Source organism: Chlamydotis macqueenii, chromosome 17 (genome assembly GCF_036417535.1).
Source record: "Chlamydotis macqueenii isolate bChlMac1 chromosome 17, bChlMac1.mat, whole genome shotgun sequence".
Taxonomy (NCBI): domain Eukaryota; kingdom Metazoa; phylum Chordata; class Aves; order Otidiformes; family Otididae; genus Chlamydotis; species Chlamydotis macqueenii.
The window spans coordinates 6,830,312-6,841,728 of record NC_141572.1 but is presented as its reverse complement, the minus strand read 5'-3'; the positions used below and the strand labels follow the sequence as shown (position 1 = coordinate 6,841,728).

The following is an 11,417-nucleotide window of genomic DNA, read 5'->3' as shown; positions in this document are numbered from 1 at the left end:
CCAGACTTTAAGCCACATCAGCATTCATGTTTATTTAGATCTGACCAGCTTTCCAAGGGCTGCCATAGAGTCTTGCCTGGGTTGGACCACCGCAATGTTTTCACCACATTGAAGTGCAACTTCTCAGAGTTGTCTCCGACGCTGCTGCCACTGCAGCGTGGGGCAGCTCCGCAGGGAAAAGGAATGGACTCTCCCTGCGCGTGAGTCAGCGTAAATGACAAGCGAGCAGAGCCCCGTGTTTCCAGGCAGGACCGTTCTCACGCAGCGAACACGTGGAGTCCAACTCCCCATGGTGGGAAAGCCAGAGGCAGGAAACAGAAGTTATAAATAGGGCTAAGCAAGAAAAAACAATTCCAGCTCATGGTAAATTAAGATTTTGAAATAAGGTCTTTTCTTACAACAGCACAATACAGTCCAGGAACTGAATGGGGTGATGCTGAGTCACACAGGGGCTAGCGGGCAGGACACTCCCCAGGGATGCTCACAGCCAACAATAACATGCGTGGTCCAGCAAGCAGACTTTTGGGAAATGTTTGGTGGAATGATGCCATTTGGCTCCTGAAAGTTTGCACCTCTGTGGCTTAACTTTCTGTAAGAGTGGAAGGACTGGACTCATGAATTCAGGACCTCTCTCACGGCCCAGACGCAGAGCTTAGCTTTTTGTCAGAGTATTCAGGTTCAGACAGAGCAGGGATTACAACTGCTGTCTTGCACTCGAAGTCAGGATCAACGCTCACAGCATCCTCCTTGCACTTTCTGCCATGTTCAGTGACTTTGCACAGCTAGGTGGGCAAGAGAAAAGTAAGCCATGTGCCGCTCTGTTCAAATAACCAACTGCGATGAGCACAGAAATAGCAGAAAAATATTTAATCTTCATTAAAAACACCAAAATCTTACTCCTATACTCACACTTCAAGTATCTGTTTTGTACAGCAACAAGCTTTCTGACTCTATTGATTAAAAAAAGTTAGAGTTTACAATAATGTGCAATGATTAGGACTCAGAAAAGCACCACCATGAACCAACACTCGGTCCTCACCCTCCCACACGGGCAGCAGACACCCCAGCTCCAGCGCGCTTCATGCTGCAGCGCCGAGTAACAAACAGCTCTGACGGGCTGATCTTGCAAATACTGAAACATGGGCAAAATTTAAACATCTGCCTGGATGGGAAGGGGTCTGCTCTCATGACAGCTCCTAACCGCAGCAGGAGGAGAGCGTAGCCAGGTAACGAGGATGGATGAGCCAGTGATTACAGCTCCCACTTCTCCAACTTCCAAGGCTTCACGTGTGGCGTTAGGCAACACAGCTTGTTCTGTCCCATTCGCCACCCTCTGTGAAAAGCGGGTAACAGCACTTTTTCGGCTGAAAGTCACAGCTGGAACCAAACCCATAAATACCTGACTCGGATACGGCACTACCTGACATGATGAAGTACTGGAAACAGGCCACTAACAATTTCAAATCAATTTTATTTTCTTAAATTGGTGTTGTACAATTTAAAGCCAAAAAAAAAAAAGTCACACAAAACACAAATAAAAAAATGTTGACGAAGTATCAAGCATTACCTTATAAAGAACATCATCATACGCTCTCACAAACCTGAAGGTACGTGTTTATTAGACTGAGGTTTCTTGAAATCTATTAAAGACACTACACACAAACGCTGCGACAGTAACAAAGCCATGACAACAGCAGGTGGACTACACTAGCAACTTCAACAATTGTTGGGGGTTTGGTTTTTGGGGTGTTTTCTCTTTTTTTTTCCTTTTTTTTTTTTGCATACCTTATTGTCTACAAAGCAATAAATACTTTTCACCAAAAAAGTTGGTTTCACGCTACATGCAGTTAGATAAAAAATAAAGTCAAAGTGATGGCAAAATAAATCACCTGTCCGATTTTTCTTCCCCCCCCCCCCCCATTTTTGGGGTTTTTTTTGTGGGTTTTTTTTTTTTCAATTCAAGCACAGTGGCTAAGTTTCAAGTATTGAGAGAAAACATATATACACGTTTGTGTTTGTGTGTGTATCTACAGGTGTACACACACAGACACGCACACCCTTGCATGTATATACACAAACACGTACATCTAGATATCGGTTGAAGGTCTGTAAACCACGATTTTTTGGAGCAATATATACTCGCGTACACTGGATGTGGACAGTTTTGATACATTCAAGTAATGAAGTACAGCTGGAAGGTTAGTGCTGAGCTTGCCACGCGCAGGGTCTGTTACACCTGCGGCACAGCCGCGGATCCCGGGCCGCGCTGCCCCTCGGCAAGGAGGCTGCGGGGGGAGCGCGGGGGCGGCCGGAGGGGCTCGGGGTGCGTAGCAGGTGTCTGTATTGCAGAGTCAGGCCTGGCTTCGTGCTCTCAGGCTGCCTCCCGCCTGCAGCGTAGCCCTTTGCAGAACTGGTAAAACCCTTTCGGAAGCAGTCTGGGTCTCCTCAGCATTCTGGCCACAGGCTGGGGATAGTTGGTTGGTTGTTTTTATTTTTTTTTTTTTCTATTTTTTTTTTTTTTTTCCCCAGGCACAAGCACAAACAGCCACAGAAGCAGCAGGCTGCGAACATACAATTTAACAGCAGCCCAATACTGAAGCATTTGTGAAAGCCACACTTAAACTTCCCTGGTTGGGGCAATCAAATATTTTTAAATTTCTTTATTGGCATTCCTGCTCTGCGATCAGAAACACCCATGTTGCCAAAGCTGATGCCAGCTCCAAACTCAATTAAGTTGCTCCTGAAACCCTTGTAAAGTTATCACACTGAACATGCCAATATTGAGAGAAAAAAAAAGCAATGAGGACTTAACCACCATGTGCAAAATATTTTTAGATCCCCAAAAACAAAGCCTGAGGTTTCAAGTTGCTTTCAAAGATACTTTTCTGCCCAGCGCTAACAAAATACTGCCACGACTCTGATAAATTAAGACACACACGCGCACGCGGACAGACGGACAGGCAGCCAGCTATCCTCTCACACACATGCTCACGGCATCCGAAGCCTCAACCATAACTCGAGCCACTCGCACCCGCAGTCTCAATTGGCTACGGAGTCTCCTTAAAAGAAATGCTCAACATGAAACTGAACACTACAAGATTTCTTTATAAAAAAATGAAGCAGCAAATAAAACTTCTTAAAAAATGCATTTCCAATTGTAAGTGTGTAGGATTCTTAACGCCTGTTCTTCAGCTCTTAAAAAGCACGGAGCTTTATATTGACTGTCCTTAAAAGAACACTTAAATAAAAAACAAAACAAAACAAATCTTGGTACTGCCAGACTGCAAGTCAGCTTTGCCTGGTGTGGAGGAGGAACAGCACAGGCTCTGCAGTGCTTTTTGCCTCACACTCACAAGGTACAGTACAGTTAAATACGTACAGTTACACACAAATCATATCTATATCAATATATATTCACCCTTTGGAATACATATTAATATACGCACACACGTAGTGCAATAAAACAACCAGGAAGCAAGGAAAGGAATAAAAAGAACGGCATTCCTAACAGTCGTGATGTTCCTGGGTTGTTGTGTGATGCAAAGTCAACTTCTCAAAGTTCCCATAGTGTGTAAAGTGCTCCTTTGATTCACAAAGCTAGTGTTTTCGGTTTGGGGTAGGATGAGGGCTCCAGGAAAGGGGATATTGAGCCAACGGCTGAAAGCAGGACAGCACTAGTGCTTCCTCCTGGCAGATACGTACAGACAGGCCGAGTCTTTCATGTTGATCCCGCTGAGCTTGGGGACCAAGGGAGGAACGGATTCATTTTGGCTTCTGACAAACACAGGGGCATTACACTTTGTCGTCCTCCTGTTTCCTGCGCAGTCTCTTTCCCTGTGTCACTTGCCCATCCAGGCAGAGAGGCAGTCCGCACGGCAGCCGCAGGAGATGCAAACCTCCCCAGCAGCAGCGCGTCCTCTGCCTTGCTCAGTAAGTCTGTAGAAGGTGGGAGCTACTTCAGCAGCGCTCAGGCAGAAGGGAGCCAACTCCCTCCTCTCTGCCATTCAGTAAGCACTGCAAGGCAGAAACACCTAGAGAAGGGACAAAGGAGAGAAAGGAGGGGAGCCGCGGGTTGCCAGGAAGCTTGAAGATGCCTGGCTCTCAGCTGGGATAGGGAAAAGTACACAAACTGGCCTTGATTTCTGAATGACACCCTCCAACATCAACTGAAGCCAGCAGTTTCAGCACATCCATTGCCTGCAATGGACACAGCACTGGAATACCCTGTTCTTAAGCAAGAGGGATAGGCAGCAGTCTTATCCTTCAAAGTGCTGGGAAGAAGCAGATTTCTATCTTTCACCCCCTCTGCCAACGAGGGAAACCTTTCCATATTGGCTACGTCTTCGCTCAGGCCTTTGGGCAGGGAAGTATTTCTGCTTGCTGCAGTCACACTTCCCCACAGAGGAATCCGAGCCTGTGGAACGTCTTCCCAAAATGTCAAAATACAGAAGACTGAGCAGTTCATCCTCCAAGTCTCCGACTGCCAAAATCGTTGCCAACCACAGCAGCAGGCCGTTGGAAACAAAGGGATCAGCTGGGATGAGGTGCGTGAAGAACAACAACACTGAAATCAGGCGCAGAACCCCGACAGCAGAGCCGACAGCCTGCGCTCAATGCACAGTTTACCTGGGAGAGAAAAAAAAATGAAACAAAATTAACTTCTCATTTTCGTGCCAATATAGAGACTACTGGAACATACTGGAGATTAAAAATAAAATTAAAAAATATATATAAAAAGGCAGAACTTCAGCATTTGAGAATGGTTACCATGAACCAATTTAGACTGGGTGAAGATCTGACCCCAAATGCCATGCTGGGAAGGGACAGGCCGAAGGGTTGCATAGTCAGAGATCTAACAACGAAAGCCAGGAAGCAGCAGTTCTGACAGAGGTATCAAGAACCGCCATCCGCTGGGAACAATTTATTCACTTTTAGTTGCTGGGGTGGCTTTTGCCAGGAGGCAAGATGGCCCAAGGTCTCCAGTGCCATTTGCCCTGACCTGCAACTGAGAGACCGAGCCCAGCCCAGCACAGTCAGTGCCAGATCCTCACTGCCTGAGCCCAAGACTCTCTCAAAAGCTAAATGTTTAGTGGAATTAATTCCTCTCACAGGAAGACTTGCTACATTTCTAGATTAATCATTCTACTTTTCAGATATAAGTAATCATAGATTCAGGATCTGAAATGAAATGCATACCCACTACAGCCTACCAGAGAACAGCTCCATCAGGAAGCTGGAACATATGGCAAGACAGGGAATACCCAGATATCAACTGGGAAAATAAATCTATTAGATGCATTAACCGTACCTCTGGACAAAAGATGTGATTTAGGTTTGGTAAGAAATGATACAACAGAAACTCCTTAGTATTCCCTATTCACCTGGCCCTCCAGTACCACCCACCACCTGCCAGTCTCCGTTTGCTCTCCTTCAGCGAGCCTCCAGCCACCTGTGAAGGCTGGTGATAATTAACCAACTGATTGCCCGCGAGCCAGAAACCTCTTCTCTCGTTACCTACCCGAGAGCTCTGCCTGCACAGGGAGCTGGAGCAGCCTGGCAGCACTCTGGACGCCGGCCCAAGAAAGGCATTTGGTGGCTAGCAGAGGAGAGGGCACAGTTTGCCAGCTGCGGCCCTTCCCTTCAGCCACGCTGACGCCATCGGGGACTGCTGGCTGGTTTAGCTGTGGCGGAGCAGTGCCGAGGCCAAGTCAAGCTGCTCTAACAGATGATGGCCATCCCCCAGCCCCTCTGCCCACCTCCCGCACCGAGAGACCACAGAGCTGACTAAACCCCAGCCAGAAGGGCAAGGAAAGCGTGCTCAGAGCCAGCGAGGTCAGGCCTTTCCCCTCCACAGGCGCTGGCTGCAGAGCCCGCAGCGGCGGCGAATAACACCCCTCCCAACAAAGGGAGAGCGCGGGAGAGGTGACAGCTTGGGGCAGCAGAGAGAGGGGTCCATCTGTCCCTGGGAGAGGAAGCCAAACAATAGCAAGCAGGTAAAAGTTCAGCTTTCACTGCTACAGCAAGCACTTGCTGATGAGAAAAGTATTTGTCTGCTGCCTTCTCAGCCAGGCCTGGGGAACCAGACAGGCGAGCAGCCTTGTTCCAGGAGATGTGGTGGAAGGAGCCCTCTCTGTGCAGCCCTGCCTGCTCGACAGTTGCTGCCGTTTCACGTTCCCAAGTGCTCTGTGCAATCAGATGGATGGTTCCGGCGGGAAACCAAACCCAGGCCTCTGCTGTTGCCAAACCACTTCCTTCAGCAAGTTCTTTCACACATCAAAAACTCCAAGAAAGCCCTGGCAATTCCTCTGCATGAGAAGCTCTCATAACATGGCTCAGACCAGGGACCTGCATTTTTAACAACTTTCCTGCTGGGAAAGCAGGAGGCCAGTCTGCTAGGAGCTGTAACAAGCCAAGAGATCTCTGCTGTGTCCACCAAGATGTAGCCAAAGGGAAAAAGGATGCTGGGTACTGAAATTTCTGACCCATGTAGCTAGAAAAACATAACATAGTTTTGAGAAAAAAAAAAAAAAAAAAAAAAAAAATCACAGAACTCTCACATTTACTGATGTTTTCTATGTCCCCCTGTTCAGTGATGATATTCAAGAGCCCCTCCATCAGCAGCAGAGCCTTGTGGTACCTCTGTGCGCAGTCCTCTCTGTGGTGGAACATCTCATCCAGGGCTGCAGATTGCACCTGCAGGCAACAACAACAACCAAGAGGTTACTCCCAGACCAGTCCCAGCTTTCCCAACATGGCCCCTCAGCTGCATGAACACCTCCCTCGCCCAGCCTCCAGAAGCTGCACAAAGCATCGTGAGTAAATCCATCTGCTAAGGCCACCGGCAGGAACCGTGGGTGCCCAGCACCGGCTCTGTGCTACCCCTGCTCCCAGGCCCCCTGTGCTATTACCATCTGCACAGCATAGCTGAAGATGAGCTTCTCTGCAGTGATGCTGTTGATCCGATCCATGAGTTTCTGTTTGTCCAGGAAGAACCTCTGGAGTCTCATGTTGAGGCAGTGGCAGGATGATACACTGGATTTATAAAGCTCATTCAGCTTCTTCACAACTAGAGTAAAGGAAAGAAATGTTTTAGGCGCTACTTCCAGCTCTCCCTGTGCCTCCCAATCTTCATGCACAGGACCCCAAATGAGTAACTGCAAGACAACGGGGTTATGTTAAAGCCAAAGACAGACTGGCAGGAAAGTACTTGCTGCACCAACAGGGTCTTTTTCCTTTCCTCTGTCACCTTCACCAGTTATAAGCCTGCACGTGCCAATGCCTCCACATATGCCTAGGTTCACCTGAGGCCAGGTCTATTTTTGTTTCCTTCAGCTGCCACACTGCAGAGAGCACTTTGCACCAGGCATGTCTCTCATACCACCAGAAGCAACAGACATACCAAGTACAAAGCTTCTGCTACCTGATGGGTGATGACGTGCCGTAAAGACGTACGTGACTTGCATGTGGTAGCTGTCAGAGCTGAGTGTGGATGAGCAGCACTGACTAAGCAAGGGAACTTCTCTGTTGGGACTCTGCTTGCTGTCCCAGAAAAAAAAAAAAAAAAAAAAAAAAAAAAAAGACACTGATGCCTGTGAAAGTGTGGTGGTTTAGCCACATGATCCACGCAAAGTACTGAATACAAACTCCCACCAACATCTGATGAGTATTAACTGCTGTGTGCATGCTTGAAAATACCCGTGCTGCACGATTTGCTCCTGGAGGAGGCAAATTAACCCATACCGTGAACCAGTCTCTCTCAGCTATGACGCAGAGGGGCAACTTCACAGGACAGCCAAGCCTTGTGACTACATCCAGCCTTCCCAGGCAGAGATAAGAGAGCAGACAGACAGAGAAGAGACTGCCTCTAGGAAGAAAGGCTGCTGTAACTCTTCATCAGAGAAAAGGACTGAGGCACAAAACCGTAACCCTGTCAGGGTCAGACTGTCTGATCACCCCTCTCAGAAGGAATCTGAGAGGGGGTGGGAACCCCAAAGCTTGCGGCTGACAGCAGGAGGGTGAAATGAAAAACTCCATGAGAAGAGATTCAGGAGAGACTATTTAAAAACCAAAACAACACACAAATAGAGCGATATTCTCCTCCATGGAATTCAATCAGAGCTCCAAGCTGTGCCCAAATTATGAGGAGAAAGAGGACTGCTGTGGGTACGGACCCTGCCTGGGACACACTGCCCAAGGGCAACATCGTCGTGCTTCCCCACTTTTTCCATATACATGGGACACAAGTACCTTTAAAACCCTCGTGTCCTCACTTTGCCCTGAAAAGCCTCAAAGGAGCAGTATGTTGTGGGGAAAGAAACAAGCAAAGACAGCCTTGCCCAATTCCCACATACTGAAGGGCCAATTACACTACAAATCTAAGAAGTTGCAATCTGCCCTGGAAAGGAATAACTTATTTGGGTTACAACAACTTTCCTGTTAGCCTGAACACGTGGAAGATGTGTAGCTAAACCTGTGCATCTTGCTCTATGCTGCTTGCTGCAATGTATGTGTGCTCATGGCATTTAACTTCTATTTTTTCACACCCCATCCCAAGGCAGCACGAGTACTTTCAAAGACCAAGCTCTTGGGGAAGGCAGCTGATGGGTCAAGTACTTCAAGTGCTTCAAAAAGCTTCCTCAGTAATATTACAATGGGAGTTTTAAAAATATTTTTTCGAATCACTGAATCACAGCCAGCTCACACCACAAGCCAGCCAGTCAGATGCAAATGTAAGGCTGCAACACTAGCAAAGAAGTGACTCTGGCATTACCAGTATTTTACTTCCTGTGTTTTTGTTTCACTTGAAAAATCATCACTGCCAAGACAGGTCTCCATCTGCCAAGTAAGCACCTCCTAGGACATGTACTGTGTAATTAAGCTGGACTTAATGTCAAGTACAAAATAAGCACCCGAGATAGAGGTGTACACAGAATCAGATAAGATACATTCCCCTCTCGCTAATTAGTGCTGTAGATTTTCACAGGGGCATGAGCAGGAGTTTTGAGACCCAAAGGCAACATGAAGAGAGAAACATTCCCCTCAGTGTGAATGAAAAAGACCTGGCTGTGCAAGAGGACAGTAAGAATTAACTCTGTGGGCACGAGAGCGGGGCTTCAGGCTCGCTCAACCCCCTCCACACTTCTAATATTTCCATTCCAGGCGAGTCCTTCGCGCTGTGTGCCCAGCAGCCTCTTACCTTGCTTGACGGTGGAGGAGAGGCACAGCTTGCCCGCTTTGATCTGCTCTATGGCCATCTGCAGCCCTGAGGACAGAAGCTCCGCTACTTTCAGGTACAGCACGAGCTGCTCTGCATAGCTGCAAAGAAAGCACATTGCAAGGCAAACTGATCGATGGGACAGTGGTGAGTGTCCCAAAGGACTTCTGGTACTTAAGGATATGTGGGGTGAGAGGGAGTGACACAAGATTTGGGAGCTGGGCAGCTCTCTCCCCGGTCCTTACCTCCACTCCCGGCTGAGCAGGCTGATCTGGTCGGCCACCACGCTCTCCTGAAGCTGGTACTCAGATGTCACTGAACTGCTCATCTCGCTGGAGCTGCCTTTAAGGGCGGCAATTTCCATCACGTAGTGGACAAAGGCCAGCGTGAAGCGGAGGCTGCGCAGGATGTCAGTGTGCTCTTGCTGTTGAAGAGAGGCCAAGGTGGGGGTTACAGAGGGAAAGCTGGCATGCCAGGGAGGGCTGCTCACCTAGAGCTCTGCCAGGGACTCATCCCAGCTTACAGAAGTTAACACCTGGGCCTAAAACACCCCCAACACCTCTGCTTTAGGCAGGGACAGCCAAACTCAGACCCTAGCTTGCACACTGCACCAGTTCCTCCTCCACAGTAACAGCAGCAAGTGACAGCCCCAGGCCAGAAATTTCCAGGCAGCTCCCTGGAGAAGCTGCTGAGACCTGCTGCAAAATTACATGCCCCCTTCCCAAAGTGCATCCCAGCTCTGTGGGACTCTTTCAGAAGCCAGCCAGAAAGGGGGAGAGACCATCTGCACCACAGGCCCAGCTCTGGTCCCCACCACAACAACGCTGATACAAAACGTAAAGCGGGTGTGGATTTCATGAGAGCGACAACCGCTTACGCCACAGAAAACTGCCAACGCAGCGTGACCCACCCTACAGCCTGGGCCTCCCTTAGCCCTTGGTCTTTACATCCTCCCGGTGAGGTCCTCTGAAGAGACAGCAAGGACAACCTTTTATCTGCAACTCCTGTCCAGCTAGCCAGGGAAGAGAGCCTCTCACACCAAGTGCTATGTTCACTTCAAAGTAGTTTTTCCTCTGCTATTAGAGATCAAAGGGGATTAGATTATCCCATTTCTGGGAAGGTACATTGCCTAAGTTATTGCAAGCATTTTTGGGAAGTTTGTATTTGTGGAAAAAATTGAATGTTTGTGAGCCTACAAAATGAGTTGCTGCCTGGATCAGATGCAACTCCATTGTTCATACCCTCTGTAGAGAAGTGGCTAACCTGCTAGAACTTCAAATATTCAGTGGCTCAGTTCTTTCAAAGGGTTGTTTCAAAGGGATGTTTCCTACATAAGCATGGAGGTTTTTTTCTAAATTCAAGTGCTGCAAGCTTTTGTTTTTGATCCACTGGCTCAGGCACTCGGCTGCTAGGGGAGCTTTGACTATCTGAAACGGGAATCTCTCCTCCCACTATCTTGCTACCTGGACAGTCCAGTATGGTAAGGAAGTGTTATCTCCATCTTCCTCTATTTTCTTTAAAAGCAGAGGAGGAACTTGGAGATTAAGCAATTGCCAAGTCATACAAGAAGTTTGTGGCAGAGCAGGAAACTGGTATCTCTAACCAGTGCACAGTCCTTCCTCTCTGCTTGTACAGTCAGCTTCTATTAATTATCCTGGCATTCGTGGCCTCATTTGACATCACAAGAGTCTTTCCTTCCACAGTCATTTCTGTTTTGTGTCTCTAAAGCAATGCAAAACAAACTAAACCTCACATTCAACTTGCCTTGTCTGCACCTAGAGAAACTTTTTCAAAAGATGGCAGAATCACCTCTCTGAATGCAACAGCTCTGCTCAAGATAAATAGGGGTGCTTAAATAGCAATGCCCTGAAATATTTGGAGAAATCAAAAAATCTGCCAGGTCTGCATTCTGGCCAATTCTACAGAGCACAAAGGAATCTCAAAATATGCTGTAAAGGTTTGGTGTCAGGAAGGTTTTGTGACATGCAGATTACTGTGCTCAGTAGAAATGATGACTGAACCCAAATGACTCATTACAGCTAGGAGAAGCTGAACAGAGTCGTATTAACAAGATGAAGCTGATACTTCCTTAGGACATTTCTCTTCAGATCACTGTCTGAAGTGGTGGCAGCTGGCAGGGCCCCACAGTTCCGGGACCTCACAGAAGTAGGATGCTCACTTAAATGGACTACTGCTGCGATCA

The 11,417-nt window shown here is 47.8% G+C and overlaps 1 protein-coding gene across 5 annotated transcripts in view; it reads right to left on the bottom strand.

Annotated features, from left to right (window-relative positions):
- Nucleotides 1-1,451: 1,451 nt before the first annotated feature.
- ULK1 (unc-51 like autophagy activating kinase 1) overlaps nt 1,452-11,417 on the bottom strand; it is an 80,595-nt gene continuing 70,629 nt past the window's right edge. For all 5 annotated transcript variants that reach the window (XM_086761137.1, XM_086761141.1, XM_086761140.1 and 2 more), the window contains 5 exons: nt 9,460-9,638; nt 9,197-9,315; nt 6,909-7,066; nt 6,558-6,693; nt 1,452-4,626 (listed from right to left, as the gene is read on the bottom strand). In XM_086761137.1, coding sequence (XP_086617263.1) covers nt 4,571-4,626; nt 6,558-6,693; nt 6,909-7,066; nt 9,197-9,315; nt 9,460-9,638 — 648 coding nt within the window. In that variant the 3' untranslated portion in view covers nt 1,452-4,570. The remainder of the gene's footprint in view (nt 4,627-6,557; nt 6,694-6,908; nt 7,067-9,196; nt 9,316-9,459; nt 9,639-11,417) is intronic.